At 45.2% G+C, this 18,628-nt stretch overlaps 1 protein-coding gene across 5 annotated transcripts in view; it reads right to left on the bottom strand.

Moving 5' to 3' along the window:
- The window catches only part of MACF1 (microtubule actin crosslinking factor 1), a gene marked incomplete at both ends in the record, with an annotated part of 419,220 nt that overhangs the window by 83,888 nt on the left and 316,704 nt on the right, over window positions 1–18,628 (bottom strand). For 2 of the 5 annotated variants that reach the window (XM_080692744.1, XM_080692745.1), the window contains 2 exons: window positions 6,247–6,738; window positions 7,336–10,104. The exons of the other annotated variants lie outside the window; for them this stretch is intronic. In XM_080692744.1, the coding sequence (XP_080548870.1) occupies window positions 6,247–6,738; window positions 7,336–10,104 (3,261 nt within the window). Of the gene's footprint in view, window positions 1–6,246; window positions 6,739–7,335; window positions 10,105–18,628 lie in introns of those variants that run through there. 5 annotated transcript variants of the gene reach the window in all.

Genomic DNA, 18,628 nt, shown 5'->3' with positions numbered 1-18,628 from the left:
GAGCCCAGTGGCATTCTACCTCTGATCTACATTACATCCTCAGCCCTATTTTATTTTTTATGTAACAAAAGGTCTCACTAAATTGTTGAAAGCCTCACTAAATTGCTGAGACTGGCTTCAAACTGGTGATCCTCTTGTCCCAAGTACAAGAACTCCTGTCTCAGCCTCCCAAATGCTAAGATTATAAGTGTGTGCCACCATGCCTGGCTCCCCCAGTATTATTTATTTATTTATTTTTGGTGGTACTGAGGGTTAAACCCAGAGGGTTTCTACCTCCAGGCTATACTCCCAGACCTATTTTATATTTTATTTGGACACAGGGTCTCACTAAGTTGCTGAGACCCTAAGTAGATGAGGCTGGTTTCAAACCTGTGCGATCCTCCTGCCTCAGCCTCCCAAGCACTGGGATTACAAGTGTACACCACCACGCTTGCTATACTTTTTATTTTTTGACACATGGTCCTGATAGATTTCTGAGAGAGTCTTGTTAAACCTCTGAGGCTGGCCTCAATCTGTGCTCCTCCTGCCTAAGCCTCCCAACTACTGGCATTATAGGCATGCTCCACGATACCGAGTCCTTATATCTTTTATTGATGTCTTTTTTTTTTTTTTTCCTTTCTCTTCTAGATCTCTAAATGCTGGAGTCTTTGGGAGTAAGAATGAAGGGAGGATGCCGGTCGTAGGCTCTCTTCCTAAGTTTTGATACTCTTCCTGGGCACTGACACCCATTCTCTTGGCTTTAAATATTAACCCTGTAATATAAGAAAGCCTGTGAGTTTAAATAATGAGTTTGCTCTCCGTGGGCCTCAGAGCCCACTGGCAAATGCTTATGAGTCTCAATTATATCTGAGTTTCAATTCTACATATTTAACTGCTTTTTTATTATATTCACAAAAATGACTCACAGACATCTTGAACCTAACAGCTGTAAAATAAAATAGTATTTTCCATTTCCTGTCCTCTAAAATTTGTCCTTCTCTAAATTGCCTCCCCAAATTTGTTCATCCTTAAATTGACAATTTACTCCTGCCTTATCGTCTCACTCTAAAAGCTGGTGTGATGGTGCACACCTGTAATCCCAGTACTTGGGATGCTGAGATAAAAGGATTGCAGGTTCAAAGCCAGCCTCAGCAATTTAGTGAGGCTCTCAGCAACCTAGTAAACCCTGTTTCCAAATAAAAAATAATAGGGCTCTGGGTGTAGCTCAAAGATAGAATGCCCCTGGTTCAATCCCTAGCAACACACACACACACACACACACACACACACACGCGCGCGCGCGCGCGCGCGCACAGAGAGAGTCTAGAACCCCAAAGTCATCCTTGTTAATGCCCTACCTCACTCCAATACAAAAGCCATTACACCAGGTCTTGTTGGTTCTACCTCCAAAATATTTCTGGACTCCATCCTATTGTCTTCAACTCCACTGACATCTGTCTTTTTATTCAAAGCATTTGTCATGGTTTGTAACTATATATTTACATGAGTCATTTTTTACTTACTGTCTGCCTCCCCCACTGTAGTTTATGTTTCACAAGGACGGGAACCATGCCAATTCCACTTACTATAGGAGCCCAGGATCTGGCACAGAGTAGGTACTGAATAAATATTTATTCTGTGAACCAATAAATCCTTGTATAGGAATGGTGTTAGGGAAAGCAAACAAACCCATGAAGGTTCTGTTTGAATATTTGAATATTGAACTGTGATTGCAATGCTCCCTAATTTTTGCTTAAAGAGAGTCCCTTGGAAAATTAATTAATTAATTAATTTTTGTGGTACTGGGGGTGGAACCCAGGGGCATTCCACCTCTGAGGATCCGCCTTAGCTATTTTTTTCCCTTTATTTTGAAACAGGGTCTCACTGAGTTGCAAAGAGCTTCACTAAGTAGCTGAGGCTACTCAGTAGATCTGCGAACCATGATCCTCATGTCTCAGCCTCCCAAATGCTGGGATTACAAGCATACGACACTACACTTGGCTAGAAAAGTTAAATTGTATAAAACCCCTACTTTATCCAAAAGGCTTTTTTATTCCTTTGAACTAGTTGATGGAATTAAGACAGAAAAAGTCTGTGAGTAAGGGGTTTAAGAAACGGTTTGCATTCAGTAGGCCTTAGATTCCAGGAGAGAAATAGCAAATAAGCTTTGGAATTTTGCCTTTTCTATAAAACTTCGTTGCTACTGCCACTTATTAGATGTGTATGAATATATCTATATACATCTATTTAGCCATGTATACATTGTATGCACTTAAACATGTGTGTATACAAAGGATCTGAATGAGTTCATTCTAAATCATTTCAGGTATTACTACTTGTTGAGTTCTATGTTTATCCACAGAAACGACAGGCTCAATGTTTACTTCTAAGAACCCTCTGAAAATGGAAGAAAAGGAGCTCACGTATCTCATAAAACTTTTTAATTTAATGGTACTAGAGTTTGAACCCAGGGACATTTTCCTTCAAGTAACACCCTTAGCCCTATTTTATTTTTATTTGTAAACATGGTCTCACTAGGTTGATGAGAGTCTTGCTAAGTTGCTGAAGCTGTCCTTAAACCTGTGATCATCCTGTCTCAGCCTCCCAAATATTGAGATTACAGGCCTGGGCCTACATACTTAGCAGGAAAAACTTTAAAAAATAATATTTCACCAATTTAGCAAATCTATATATGCAAATGTTAACTCTGCAACAATTTGTTTCAAAAATATATTCAAAATAGTTTCTCTACATTTTTAATGGTCAATACTCCTAGTTGGGAGCATGGCTTTAGATCTGTCCTTTTTTATACACAGATGTAGGCGGCACAAGCTTATAATCCCAGCATTAGGGAGGCTGACACCAGAGGATCATGGTTCGTGGACAGCCTCAGCTACTTAGGCCTTCTTAGGAAGGCCCTTCCCAACTCAGTATAAGACCCTGTTTCAAAATTAAAAAGGACTAAAAAATAGGGCTGGGGTGTAACTCGGAGATACAATGCCCCTGGGTTCCATTTTCAGTACTGTAAAAAAACAAAACAAACAAAAAGATATTTCACAAAGCAATTATACTTTGAATATGGACAACTTGTAGGGAGGCTATGATTTCCTTCTCTTGTCATCTTATCAGGCAGCATTTCATAAAACAACCATCTCTTGCAGATGGAAGGATCCTGAGAGTTGAACTAGCTTCATCTACTTATTTTACAGAGGAAAAAGGGATTCTAGAAACTCCTACTAAGGATTTCTCAGAAAAGTTTTGCCTTTATTCAGATTTCACTGGCTCCTTACAACTTTAATCCCTATATTTCATTGATTTCTCCTATAGGCTTTATGCCAGAAATAGTCTACATTATTAATGCAGAATGCCAGCACAAATATATGTCTACATATATATATATTCTGTCATGACCTACTGTCCTAATTTTGTAAAGGTTACTGGGAGCTCTGTGTCAATCCTTATTTAAACAAAACTCAAAAAACTTAATCAGAATTCATCAATCTGAAGGTGGTTATCCTAATTTGATGGGGTGCTACGCTACAAAACAATTGATGAAGCTAAAAGTGAAACCACCACCACTCAATTGAATCAGGAAGATCTGTATGGCAAAGTTGGCAACTTATGAGATGCAATCAAAATTATTTTGTTGCTGGTAACTGCATGTTTAATTGATATTCTAGCAGACTAAGTCTGCACTGAAAAGCTCTAGAGTTCATTTTTTTTTTTTTTTTTTGTACTGGAGATTGAACCCAGGGCCATTCTATCTTTGAGCTACACTCCCAGCCCTTGTTTTTTTTTTTTTGGTGGTACTGGGGATGGAACCCTTCTACTTCTGGGCTACACTCCCAGACCTATATATATATTTTTTTTTTTATTTGGAAACAGGGTCTCTTAAGCCAACAAGGCTGGCTTCAAACCTGCGCGATGCTCCTGTCTCTGCCTCCCAAGCACGGGGATTACAAGCGTGTGCCACCACGCCCGGCATCCCTAGCTCTTTATATTTTGTTTTGTTGTAGTTTTTTGGTGGTACTGTGGGTGGAACCCAGAGGCTTTTCTACCTCCGAGCTAAACTCCCAGACCTATTTTATACTTTATTTGGAAACAGGGTCTCACTAAGTTGCTGAGAGCCTCACTCAGTAGCTGAGGCTGGCTTTGAACCCGCGCGATCCTCCTGTCTCAGCCTCCCAAGCACTGAGATAACAAGTGTGCACCACCAGGCCCAGTTTATTTTTTGTTTTGAAACAGGGTCTTATTAGATTGCCGAGACTGACCTCAAATCTATAATCTTCCTGTCTCAGCCTTTCAATACTGTGATTACAGGCATATGCCAACATATCCAGAGGGAATCTATTCTTCTTGCAGCATCTGCTGATATTCCACTGCTGATATTTCAGGGGACTTGTATGTGCATTCAGTCAATAGTGAATGTTGCCGGGTGTGGTGGTGCAAGCTTGTAATCCCAGCATTTGGGAGGCTGAGACAGGAGGACTTCAGTTTGTGGACAGTCTCAGCTACTTAGCCCTTTAAAACTCAGTGAGACCCTGTTTCAAAGAATAGAAAGGATCGCGCTGGTTCGAAGCCAGCCTTGCTGGCTTAAGAGACCCTGTTTCCAAAAAAATATATAAAATAGGTCTGGGAGTGTAGTCCGGAGGTAGAAGGGTTTCCAGGAACCCCAGTACCACAATAAAAAAAAAAAAAAAAAAAAAAAAAAAAAAAAAAATCCGGCTGGGGTATAGCTCAGAGGTAGAATGTCCCTGGGTTCCATCCCCAATACCGCAAAAACAAAATAAAAACAATATAGTGAATGTCTACTATAAAGAAAGCACTATTTTGGGTTCTGAGGATGGAGTAAGATTAAAATAACCTCCTCTCTTGATTATCTTAGTATGAGATTAAACCACTTACCATATGATATCTTGGAGGGTAACTGTAAAAAGCTGGTGATCTCAAATTCCTTTGACTAGGTGGACTCCAGGATGCAGAACACTATTCCCAACTCTTTCCTAACACATTTTATTTTCTAACAGTAAAAATCTTAGTGCCAAGGGAGTCACTTTTGCCCAATTCACTTATTCTATAGATTAAGACACAAGAAGTCCAAGAAAGGAGTGACTTAAGGACACATAAGCAACTTTATAACTAAAATACTTCTACTTTATTTTTTGTAAGTTCTTATGCCTCTGGCTTTAAGAAGCACATTTGCATTAAAATTAAAAGGACTTATTCACACATCTCTTTTTTAATTTTTTTTTTTTTTTTTTTTTTGGTGGTGGTACTGGGGTTCCTGGAAGCCCTTCTACCTCTGGGCTACACTCCCAGACCTATTTTATATTTCTGAAGCAGGTTCTCTTACACCAGTGCGGCTGGCTTCGAACCTGCGCCATCCTCCTGTCTCCGCCTTCCAAGCGCGGGGATTACAAACGTGTGCCACCATGCCCGGCACACATCTTTTTTTTTTTTTTTCTTTGTGGTATTGGGGATGGAACCCAGGGGCTTTCTACCTCCAAGCTACACCCTCACCCCTGACTTTTTTTTTTTTTTTTTTTTTTTGAAATGGGGTCTCAGTTGCAGAGTGCCTAAGTAGTAGCTGAGACTGTTCACAAACCGCGATCCTATCTCAGCCTCCCAAATGCTGGGATTGCAAGTGTGCATCACCACGCCTGGCTCACACATCTCTTTATTGCTTTCACCCAAAATGCCTTGATGAATTCTACCTAACCAACATACCTATTTGAAGGGAAAGAAGGTGTGGCCAGTAAATTAAATCTTACACACCTGGTACTTGAAATGTGCTATCTCATTTTATTCTTACAATTCTTACAGGGTTCTCTGTCTTACCAAACAAGGAAACCTAAGACTCAGAATCTGCTTTTCCCAGAGTGAGAAGTAGTACTCCAAGTCTCACTCAAAGCTCACCCTCTGGCCTCCATCTAACTGCTAACACAACAGTCTCTTGATTTAGGAAAGAACTAGCTGGCTATGTATTTCAAAAGCAAAATCACCCTTTTCTGCTAGTAATCTTTTTAAAAAATGTAAACCAATAACTATTTATATCCCTGTTACCTTTATAAAGACTTCTACCAGACAAAATTAAGATATACTTTCCTCCTAAACTTAATAGAAAGTCTAGTAATTATGAGCCCGCGGGTCCAAAAAGAACAAAAGAAAGGACATTCTGCCATTTCTCATTACCACCAAGTCACAGAACTTGCAAACCTCACTTTACTCTCTAGACCCTTTCTGGGCAACAAAATGAGCAACAATTACCTCATTTGAATTTAATCCATCATTTGCAGCCAGAGGCATTTTCCCATGTAGCATTGTGCCAGTCACCTCTTTTATTCCAACTGCTGAGGAATCAAGGTCCTCCTTGACCCACATTCCAGTGGGGAAAGCCTCAAGAACAGGAGTTCCTTCTTCCGAGATAGGCACTGAATCAGCATGGGCAGTACCTCCCAGGAAGGGTCCGCTAGGAGTGAAAACTTCCTCCATAGCAGGCACTGCAGCAGCCAGGGTTGCAGGCTCCTCTGGGGTAAACATTGTAACTGCTGGACCATCAGGCTCCTCTGGGGAGAGCCCTGTAGGAGCTGGGAAGGCGGGCTCCTCTGGGGTGGTGGGCCCTGCAGGAGCTGGGGAGGCAGGCTCCTCTGGGGTGGACAGTGTAGCAGCTGAGGTGGTAAGCTCCTCTGGGGAGGGCCCTGCAAGAGCTGGGGAGGCAGGCTCCTCTGGGGTAAACATTGGAACTGCTGGAGCATCAGGCTCCTCTGGGGTAGTGTGCCCTGTGGGAACTGAGGAGGCAGGTTCCTCTAGGAGAGACATTGTCACTGCTGGAGTATGAGGCTCCTCTAGGGTGGACAGTCCAGCAGCTGGGGAAGCAGGCTCCTCTGCGGTGGACAGTGCAACAGCTAGGGAAGCAGGCTCCTCTGGGGTGGACAGTGCAGCAGCTAGGGAAGCAGGCTCCTCTGGGATGGGCCCTGCAGTAGATGGGGAGGCAGGCTCCTCTGGGGTGGACAGTGCAGCAGCTGGGGTGGTAAACTCCTCGGGGTTGGGTCCTGTGGGAGCTGGAGAGGAAGGCTCCTCTGGGGTAGACACTGTAACTACAGGAGCATCAGGCTCCTCTAAGGTGGTTAGTGCAGCAGCCAGGATGACAAGCTCCTCTGGAATAGTAGGTCCTGTAGAAACTGGGAAGGCAGGCTCCTCTGGGATGGGCCTTGTAGCAGCTGGGGTGGCAAGCCCTTCTGAGGTGTCATCCTCATCTATGATGGGCACTGCAGCAGCTGGAACAGTCCCTTCTGGGGAGGACACTGCAGCAACTGGAACAGTCACCTCTGGGGAGCACTCTGCAATAGCAGGTACATCCTCCTCTGTGATGGCTGCTGCAGCAACTGGAACAATCCCCTCGGGAGCAGGCACTGCAACAGTTGGGGCAGCAGCCCCCTCTGGGGTTGATATTTCTGCAGCTGTGACATCCTCCTCTAAGGTGACCACTGAAGCAATTGGGATGTCCTCCTCTGCCAAGGGCACCGTAGTAATAGCTACAGCGGGTCCCTCTCGGGCAAACACTGCAGTAGCAGCTGTGAGGATATCCTCCTCTAGGGTGGTCACTGCAGCATCTAGGGCATCTTCTACAGTGGTTACACTGGTGGGAGGAGCAGGCCTCTGTAGGCCAGGTGTCCATTCCTCTAAATCGGGTTCCGTATCATTAGCTTTGGTAACTTGTTCCTCTGGACAGATATTCAGGAATGAATCTGAATCTCTGATTTCCCCCTCCCCTCCCAGTGATGCCATGTTTGGCTTGGGGTTTCTATCTTTCAGTTTTTCCACTCCATCTCTACTCTGTCTTGATTCTCCAGCCAGCAGGTGCAGACTCAGAATCTCTGACTCAGGAGACTTCCTCTGGAGATTCTGGAAGACCTTTTCTGGGAAGTCTCCATGAAAATGTGCTGGGACTCTATCCCCCCAAAATGTGGCTTGACAATCCAGCTTTTTTGCCTTACCATCCTCATCACACAGTTTCTCCTTGGTCAGTGCACAAAAACTTACATTTCCCAAGGATGTCAGACTATTATTTTCTTGATTAATAGCTCCTTTCTCACTTTCCAAATGAATCTCATCTGTTAACAAGTCTGAGTCACATGACAACACCTCTATTTCAGGTCCTGAGGTAACATCTGTTAGTTCATAGTTAAAAGCCGAACTGAGGGGGACCCTCTCAATATTCTCAACATTCCCCAATGCTTTACTGCAGTCTATCTGGGACAAATTGCCATTTTCTTTGGCCAGCTGAGACGCAATAAAGTCCGATCGTTTTTCTTCACAAGAAGCCCTGGGATCAGAGTTCGTCAATCCTCCTGGGTCCAGCTCTCCTGGTGACTCCAGATTATCTGGAGACTTAAATTCCCCCACAGTCTTGGGGCTAAAAGGCACTTTTTCACACTCCTTGCTAACTGTGGAAGTGTCCCTCATGATATCAGGGTGAGCAGTAAGTTCCATAGCAATAGGCACCTGAGAAGAATCCAGGGCATTAAAATATTCAGAATCCAATCCAGTATCATGGCCTGCATGCTGTTTCTTCTCTAAGGCAGCTCCTGGAAAATGACTAATTACAAGTGAATTTTCTGCATCCTGGGATGGGGCCAGCCCTTCAGAAGAGGCTTGATTCTGTAGCTCAACTAGAGGATTTACTCCTTCTTCACATAAACACTCCTTTTCAAGTTCAAGAAACATCTGCACTGAATCTGTGTCAGAGAGCTGCTCTGCATCAACAGGATCAAAAGTACATTCTAATTCTGAAGCAAGACCCTCTAGTCCCTGAGCAGTTTTGTTTTTTGTGACATCCACAGCATCCTCACCTGTAAGAACATAACTGCAAACCAGGGGTGTATCCTTGGGAATAGAAGCCAATTGATCCCCACCTGGCTGTGGGTCATCAGAGCAATAAATCTGATCAAGAGCTAGATGGTCCAAAGTCCCCAGGGCAGCAGTTAAGCACCTGGCTCCATTCTCCACTGCTGCTACTGTATTTCCTTGTTCTCCTTCTTCAAAAATATCTGCCAGGCTGTTCTTCTCATCTGCCATCAGAAGAGTCTTTCCTCTCTCTGACAGTTTCTCTTCCTCCCACTCCTCCTCAGCCTCCATCATGATCCATAGTTCATCCTCCTCAAACTTCAGCTCAGACTCGGTCTTCTCTCTCAGATTGGGAGTTATGAGAACATGCAATTCTGGATCCAATAGCTCTTCACTCAGGCAAGGGGAGAGAGGTGGCATTTCCACGGTGCAGGCTGTGTCCCCAAGGGGGTGCTGCTTCTCACTGAAGGCTCCCTTAGCTGAACTTTTCATGGCCCTGGGCCAGGTTGCACTTGAGAATCTGTGTTCCTGCGTTACATCTGTGTTACCACTTGCTGCTGCAGCTTCTGATTCTGGAGGCTGGAATTTATGGGGAGAGCTCTCACTTTGCTGCTGGAATTTCAAGTCCTGGCAGTCTCCACTTAAGTTTTTCACATCTTGCACTTCTGGAATACCTATAGATTTGGCTACATGTTCCAAAGTTACTGTCTCTGACTGAGGTTCCCTGGGGTCCAAATGACCAGAACTTTCTGTTAAAGCAGAACTGGATTCCTTCTTCTCTTGCAAAGAAGGATTTGAAGTACCAGCTTCTGAAACTTCACTGAGAGAAGCTTCCATCCTTTCTGCAAATTCTGGGAAGTTTGGTGGCATGAAGGACTTCCACGATCTCCTGTTAACATTGTCTTTGCGTTCAGCATTTGGCCGCCGTCTGGGTGGCACAGGTGCTGACTTCTGCACATCACTGCTTAACTTTAATGCATCAAATATTATTCTCTCATCTAGCTTTTTGCCTTCTGGTGCTCTCGATTCAAAAACATTAGATGCTGCTCCTAAGGTACCATTGCTGGATATGGTACTTCCTTCCATCTTCTCCATAGTGCTTTTTGAAGTCTGATTAAGCTTTGATCCCTGGTCAATCTGTTCATTTATCCGCATTGTATCATATATAGACCTCTGTGGAACATAGCAATCTTCTATATACCCATCCTCATCCTCCCCTTTCCCGAGGCAGGTAGGGTTCCGCCTTAAACAGTCTGGCCTGCTGAGTGGCTTACCCATAATTTTTCATTCAAGATGAATCATCAGTCTTTCAAAAGTTTTTTCACAGGTTCCACCAAAATGCATTCTACAGGAGTTACAAATCTTTTACATGTTCATACTTCAAACCACCAATTGCATCGCCCTCCAGAAAGACCTCCAGAAAGTCCCACTTTGAAACTATTCTGGGAGAAGCTCTGAGACAAACAGCCTTTTCCTCACAGGCTAGCAGCCTCATAGTTGCAAAGAGATAAAATGTATAATTTAATCAACAAACATAAAACAATTCCTTGTATGGCTTCTGGTTTTATTTTTTAAAGAGCACTGCTCCTTCGAATTCAGTCAGCAAAAATCACTTGATATTGACAAGTCTTATTCAATATCTAGTTCCACTCACTTTTTACTGAAGGAGAGTTGGAAGTGGCGAGTTTATAACGAATATGTCTCTTAATAACAATGGCACAGCCTCTCTAGTCTTCAAGTATGGCCCAAGCTCCTAAGAATTCCTTTCATTTTATCCCGTTTCAGCCCTGAAGAGTCCAGCTGGTCTGAATTAGCCATTCGTCCTCCCTAGCTGGGGTGTTTGCATTTGAACTGGGCTGGTCCGCGGATATTCCTGCAACTTTAAACACAGGAAGTCCTTCATTCGGGGCCAGCTTGGGGCTTCCTGTCTCCAAAACATCATGGCATTGTTGTGGCTCCCAGGCCAACCCTGCGCCACGGCCGCAAAACAAGGCGAGCGGAGCCGCACGCCGGGCCTTCGGAAGGCGGGCGGGCTGCAGCAGCACCCGAGGGGCGGCCCGGGGGCTCCGCTCAGCACCGCGCGCTCCCCCCGCAGCCCGGGATCGCCTCACCGCTGCTGGCAGGTGGCTCCGGCCGCGCCGGCCTCGGGTCCGCGCTCAGGAAGTTAGTTTGTTCCTCGGGCAGCCGAGTCCCGTGTGCCGTGGGCGCCGCCTCCCCCGCCGCCGCCAGTCCCCGGCCTGCAGCCGCCGCGCCGTGGGCTGCATGACAAGCAGCCGCCTCTATTCTCCACCGCGCCGCCGGCCCGCGGCCCCGCCGTCCTCCCCGCCCGCAGCTGTCACGGTCCCGGCATGCAAACTTCTGGCTGGGAACAAAAGGCTCCGCTCGGGCCGGGCGGGGGACGAGACCTCCTCACTCGCGCCGCCCGCCCGCCCGCTCGCGGCTCGCCGAAGTGCTGGGCTGGCGGGCGGCTCTCCTCCCCTTCCCGCCCGCCGCCCGCGCGCCCCGCCCGGCAGCCCCCCTGGAAGCCTGGGAGCGCGGAGCCAACAGCGAGGGGCGGAGAGCGGGGGGCGGGGCCGGGCAGCGGCCGCGGGGAGGGCGCGGGGGCGTCGGCGGGGATTGGAGGCCGAGGCGCTGGAGGCGGGGCTTCCGCGCGCTCGGGCTCGGCGCCCGCCGCTCGGCTCCGAGGCCACGCCCACCGCGCCCGGGCCGAGGAGCCCCGCCCCCGGGAGGGCGAACGCTGGGAGCCGCACCAGCGCGGGCCGCGCCGCGCAAATCCCCTGACAAAGGAGAGCCCCGCCCTCCTCCCGCCCCCGCCGCGTTCCAACCCGCCGGGCGGCTAGCCCAGCCCAAGGGCGAACCAACCCAGAAGGGGCGCCCCCGCCTCCCCCTAGCCAGCCGGCTCTGGCAAGGGCCACTCTGGGCCCCATCTGCCCGCTGGGTCGGGGTGGGTGGGGGGTGCCTGCATCGTCCTCGGCTCCAGTTCTGCTGTCAAAGGTGTCCCTAGTCTTTCCAATGTCACCTTTAGCGCGCCCCTTGCTGGACTGAAAAACACTAGCTTAAACTCAGCACTTTCCGGGTATCGCAAGGAATTTGGTCAAGCTCAGGGACCAAGCTACCGGAGAGTCTTTAAACACACTCTACCTTCTCTCAGCATATCAGGTTTGGGTCCATTCTCCCACTGGGACTCTCTGTCCACACACCTGAGGGATGTCGATGACTGGAGAAAATGGGGTGGAGGTAAAGATGCCAACAGCGGCGCCTCACACCCTAACACTTGGGCTCCTCTATTGCTGGGCACATCCAAGGAAACCTGAGCCTCCTTGGGACCAGCTCGCTTCAGGAGAGAGATCAATCCAACAACTCAGTCCTGGCCTTTTGGCTTTTAGGAAAAGCCATGCCATCACCTGGTGGCTGCTAAAGAAAGAAAGTACAAAGAGCAACCCAGAAGACTGTCCACCAGAGGCAGCTGCATTTCTAAAGAGGTGCCCTTCACAGAATGATAGCCATTCTGTGGTTTTATGAAGGGAAAAAAGAAAATCTATTAAAATGTCTGAATCCCTGTTGGGCCATGTGGTTGACTGGTAAAACTTATGGAAAAGTTATGTCTACCCTTTATGCAAACAGTAAATGAAGCCAGTGGCTGGTGTATGGAGATCTGGCAGTGAAGCCCTGAGAAAGTCTTGGGCTTACTTGGGGAACCATAGCAGGCCTTGGCAAAAGTGAGGTGTAGGCTGAAGCTTCGATCGGAATTAAGCAACTAAAAGAACTTTCTTTAGCAAAATGTTTTGCACTTCATTTCTCATTTCAAAAGAGGCTGCTGATCATGTCTACCCACTCAAGTACAAAAGACTCTCTCCCCATCTGTAAACAGAAGGGGTGCAGGAGGCTCTCCACAGCTTCTAGTTTAAATATTCCTTAGTTCTAAAAAATTTAAAGGAGCTCTGCAAAATCCTGCGTTGTCCTGGTCCTAAACTTCAAGACACTAGAAATCTGGTCCTGTGAAGAACCAAGAATGCTTGATCTCAGCTGGGCATGGTGGTACACTCTTGTAATCCCAGTATTTGGGAGGCTGAGACAGGAAGATAATGCAGGTTCAAAGCCAGCCTCAGCTACTAAGTGAGGCTCTCAGTAACTTAGTCTGTTTCCAAACAAAATATAAAAAAGGTTGGGGGGTATAGCCCAGAGGTAGAAGGCCCCTGGGTTCCATCTCCAGTACCACAAAAAAAAAAAAAAAAAGGAAGAAGGAGGAGGGAGATAAAAGAGAGGAAGAGGAGTAGAAGGAAGAGGTGGAGGAGGAGGAGGAGGAGGAGAAGGAGGAGGAAGATGCGTGACCTAGAAGAGTTCCAGGAGAGGATACAGACATGAAGTATCTGAAAGGCTGGGATGTGGGAGGAAGGAAATTTGTTCTGGATGTCTCCTTAAGCTGGTACACTAAGATCCAAGGGCAGATTTCAAACCAACAAAGAGCTTTTTCATAGCTATTCAAAGAATAGGATAGCCTGAAAGGGGTGACTTCCCTGACCCTGGAGGTGTTTAAGCAGAAATCCAAGCAACTGATCGGCAGATATTTGGGGAAACAGAATTATGAATCCTCTACAGTTTCTCTGGATGAGTTTTAAAGTCCCTTCTAACTTTGACACACTGTGATACTAAGGATTGATCAGCTTACAGATCTGATATTTAACAGTTCAGGGACTATGAGTTTTAATTCTCTTTTTAATTATTCAGTACAACTGGGGAAACTCAGGGAAAACAAGATCAATTTCACTAGCAAATCTCCCTGGCCAAATACCTTCACTTAAGTGTTCAGATATCATAACAGACTGGTTAGCATGCCAGGGCCCCTCTGGTTGGAAGAATCTGAAGAATTCTGGCTCTGGACTAAGGGTGGGTGGTTCATCTATAATAAAATGATCTTGAGTGGAATCACAAACTTCATGGCCAGAAATTCCTTTCTCGTTTCCTCACCAAGTCAGGTGCCAATTGATTCAGCCTTTTCTTAATTAATCCCTCCCCATAAATATCTACCTTATTCTGCCCTTCTCAGCAGCGTTCCATATAAAGAAGTGAAGTATTACAGCACCTACAAAGTTCAGATTCAAACTGCTTATCAGATTCTAATTAAGGTGTTAAGAAAATATTAAAGACTCTCCCCCAAAGTTTTAACACAGCTTATAGAAAAGATAGTGTAGCTGGGCAGAGGGATCCCAACTGAGGCCAGCCTGGACAACTTAATGAGACCCTGTCTCAAAATAAAAATAAAAAGGGCTGGGGGTATAGCTCAGTGGTAAAGCAACCCCTGGGTTCAGTCCCTAGCACCTGGGGGGGGGGGAGAATATATGTGGTTAAGGGTGGGGGAATATATGTGATTATCCAAGCCTCCCTCTCTAAAAAACAAAAACAAAAAACCTCCCCAAACACAAAGAGTGTTTCCTGAGTGCTTTGCTCCCTTTTCCCTTTTTTTCTTTTAATCAGGAGCTTGTGCTTAGAAGGAAATTAAGAGAGGAACTCAGCGTCTCTTTCCTCCATGTCTTGTTTAGTATCTGCTCATGAGTTTCTCCTTGGTTTTGGTATGTGGAACTCTGCCAATAGCCATCTGAGTGACTGAAATAAATACCTGACATTGCTTTCAGCCTCTTGCTGCCCTGATATATACACACACATACATACATATACTGTTTCTTTTACTTGCGGTGTATAAACATTTATTCATTTATTTATTTATTTATTTATTTATTTATTTATTTATTTATTTATTTTTGGTAGTAGAGATTGAACATAGGGACATTTGACCTATGAGCTACACCCCCAGCCCACTTAAAAAAAAATTTTTTTTTAAGCTGGGCGTGATGGCGCACGTTTATAATCCCCGCGCTTGGGAGGCGGAGACAGGAGGATTGCGCAGGTTCGAAGCCAGCCGCACTGGCTTACAAGACCCTGTTTCAAAATATAAAATAGGTCTGGGAGTGTAGCCCGGAGGTAGAAGGGCTTCCAGAAACCCCAGTACCACACACACACACACACAAAAATTTAAACATGGTCTTGCTAGGTTGCTAACAGTCTTAGTCTTGCTACACTGCTGAGGCTGTCCTTGAACCTGCGGCCTTCCCTGTATCAGTCTCTCAAGGCATGTGCCACGACACCAGGCCGTGTGTAAACTTTTTAAAAGAGAAACACAGGGAGCTCCAGAGTATCTTTTTGGATGTTTTCCCTACCCTTGAAACCACAAATATATGCGCTCAAGCCAAATTTCAAATTAGTTTCCAGTTAGTTGATTACAGAGCTCAAAGAATTCTATACTCATTTAGAAATTCCTAAGAACAGAATTTGGTGTCAGATTTTCCTTCAATGAGTCTAGAAGAAAAGACAATCCTCGCCTTTGCAGCTCCTTCCTGCTGTCTTCCTAATTAAAGGCAGCTGGGTGGAGTCTTCTCACACCCTAATACAGCTCCCTTTCCAAGTTTTGGACCTGGCACTCTGCCTTTGTCTGCTCCAGACTGAACTACCCACCCACTAGGACAATCTAGAGACCCCACGTCCCACCTCCTGAAATTCTAAAATGCCTTTTCATCCACTCTTGGAGGAGTCACTCTAAATAGAAAACAGAGGACTGGTTGGATCTTGCTCATTTCAAATCTACACAATGCCTTTCATCTTAGACTATCTAGACTTTACAGGTGTTATTTAGGGGCAAGTGGAAACGCCAGACTATTCGTCTGTACCTGTTAGGCATCAGTCATTACCTTTGGTGCTTTCGTTACAGAGTGGCTCATAAAGCAACAGAGCATGTTGTGGAGTTTGTTTTAAATGGGATTTTGTTGTTGTTTAAGCGCTCATGTATTCCCAAACCCATGAGAAAACTTTCCAGACACTGTGCAGGAACTCTCATGACCCCGGCAAGCCCTTTCCTGCTGGTAGACTTTCCAAAAGATTTTTTTTTTTTTTTCGTGGTCCTGGGGATTGAACCAGGACATTCTACCTCTGAGCTACACCCCCAGCCCTATTTTGTTTTTATTTTGAAACAAGGTCTCACTAGGTTGACCAGAGTCTCACTACTTGCTGAGGCTGTCACTGAACCTGAGATCCTCCTGTCTCTGCTTCCCAAGTACTGGGATTACAAGTGTGCATCACCATGCTTAGCTCAAAGATAGTGTATTAATTCCTCTTTACGTTAGTGGTTACCATGACTATGATGATGACGGTATATGAGGCTTTGCAGGTTTGAAGAGCTCTGACCAAAGGCTAGGAGGCAGCAGAAAGGCAGGAGGATTCAGGAAAGGTTCATGGAAAGAACCACATTAGTACTGTATACACAGAGATGGTAAAGAGCTAGAGGAAGAAAAGGATGGCCCCTAAAGAAGCAAATTCTAACTCAGCATGGTTTAAGAATGGGAAGAACTCAAGGCCAGCTAACCAAGACCTCTGAATGCCAAGCCAATGAATTATGCTTTATTCAGAAAACCAATACTGCATCAAGATTTAGTTGACTGGAACTTACCAGGAGGGGTCACGAGTTACCAAGTGATAAGTGGAAAGCTTTCTAAGAATATGGGACAGGGTGTTCATTCGACTGCTTTTTTTTTTTTTTTTTTTTTTTTTTTTGGCAGTACTGGGGATAGAACCCAGGAGCATGCTACCTCTAAGATATACTCCCAGCCCTACTTTTTTTGTTCTTTGGTGTGAAACAGGGTATCAGTAAGTTGCGGAGGGCCTCAGTAAGTAGCTGAGGCTGACCACGAACCACAATCCTCCTATTTCAACCTCCCGAATGCTGAGATTACAAGCGTGTGCCACCATGCCAGGCTTGACTGCTATTTATCTCATTTATGTATGTATGTACTTATTTAGTACTGGGGACTGAACTAGGGGTGTTCTACCTCAAGCTATACAGGGTGTCACTATTTTGCTGGGGCTGGCCTTAAGCCTGCAAGCTTCCTGTCTCAGTACCAGGATTACAGGTGTGCATCACCACATCTGGCTCCTCTCTTTTTCTTGAGACTATTTTTGGCTCCCAGGAGACAGTGCTAACCTGATGCTACCTTTCTAGCCAGTCCGTCTCTGTCTCCGAGGATTCTTCTTCCTGTCCTCTTGTGGTGAGTAATTTCACAAGGTAACATTCTTGATTCTTCTATGTGCCCCAAACTATGCCAGGCACTATGGGTGTGAGTGATGAGCAGGATGTGGTCAGGAGCCTACATTCTAGCAGTGGAGACAAACACCCGCTTCACTTTAACTGCAAGAACTCGGAAAGAAAAGTAAACACTGCTATGGCAGCATGAGTCAAGAGGTCCTGACCTGGCCACAAGGTCAGGGCCTTTCCTGAGAAAGTGACAGTGTGGCTTTCTGCTGGGACTGAGAGTGATCTCTCTAGTTTCAGGATGGCATGACCATCACAGGTCCCTGGGTTGAATCTCTAAGGAATCCAGTTACACGAGCCTCCTCTCAATGATAAGAAAAGGTGGTAGAATAAATAATACAGTTTTTTTTAAGGTACTAAGGATCAAACCCAGGGGTACTCAACACTGAGCTATACTCCTAGGCCTTTTTATTTTTTTTATTTTGAAACAGGGTCTCACTATGTTGCTCAGGCTGGTCTTAAACTTTCATTCCTCCTTTTTTAGACTCCAGAGTTGCTAAAATTATAGCCATGTATCCTGTGCCCAGTGAATGCAGAGATTTTTTTAAAAAAATAACTTTTAGCCGGGCGTGGTGGCGCACGCTTGTAATCCCCGCGCTTGGGAGGCAGAGACAGGAGGATCGCGCAGGTTCAAAGCCAGCCGCGCGCGCTGGCTTAGGAGACCCTGTTTCCGAATAAAAAAATGTAAAAATAGGTCTGGGAGTGTAGCCTGAAGGTAGAAGGGCTTCCGGGAACCCCAGTACCACAAAAAAAAAAAAAACTTTTAAAAATTAGAGCAATTCTTATAATTGATAACAAATAAGCAAAATAATTTAGATTTTAAATTTAAAGAATCAGACCAAAAACATACCTTATTTTTGGGAATAAACAAAATGATAGAGGTATTTGAATGAATACACTGAATTAAAGTAGGAGAAATCCTAAGTTCAATATCTTTGAATTATCATCATCCCTTGACTCACATATATACATGACTAAATACTATAAACACAGGCCGGGCGTGGTGGCGCACACTTGTAATCCCCGCGCTTGGGAGGCTGGGACAGGAGGATCGCGCAGGTTCGAAGCCAGCCGTGTGTGCTGGCTTAGGAGACCCTGTTTCCAAATAAAAATGTAAAAATAGGTCTGGGAGTGTAGCCCGGAAGTAGAAGGGCTTCCAGGAACCCCAGTACCACCAAAATAAATAAATAAATAAATTAATTAATTAAAAAATACTATAAACACATATTTGCTAAAACTGTAAATAATTAAAGGCTTTCTGTAAAATATTTCAATCTGGCATGAGTCTGACAAAGAGATGAATTCTGTTTTTAAACTGATTTGCCTTTGAATTTTTTTTATTTTTTATTTTTTTACTTATAAGGTGTAACTCAATGTTTTAGTTAAAGACTGAATAACACTAAGAAGTCTTTCCTAAAGATGCTGATGTGGTAGTTGCCACTGTATGGCAAGAGAAGAAGAGAGCATGGGCTGTGATGAAAACTAATTAGGCCAAGGACCCTGAGATCATTACACCTGACCTGACGGGTAACTGGATGACTGGGGAAGTCACTGAGCTGGGAATGTCTTCTGGTTAATTCTGGTTAATGATTTGAAAATATTGATTTGTAGAGCACATCAGCCAAGGCCAAAATGGACTCAAAAACTTGCTGGCTATAGGCTTCT

Source organism: Muscardinus avellanarius (assembly GCF_963383645.1).
Source record: "Muscardinus avellanarius genome assembly, chromosome: 3".
In the NCBI taxonomy this organism is placed as follows: domain Eukaryota; kingdom Metazoa; phylum Chordata; class Mammalia; order Rodentia; family Gliridae; genus Muscardinus; species Muscardinus avellanarius.
Note: the sequence above shows the minus strand (reverse complement) of the source record. Positions and strands in the feature narration are given on the sequence as shown.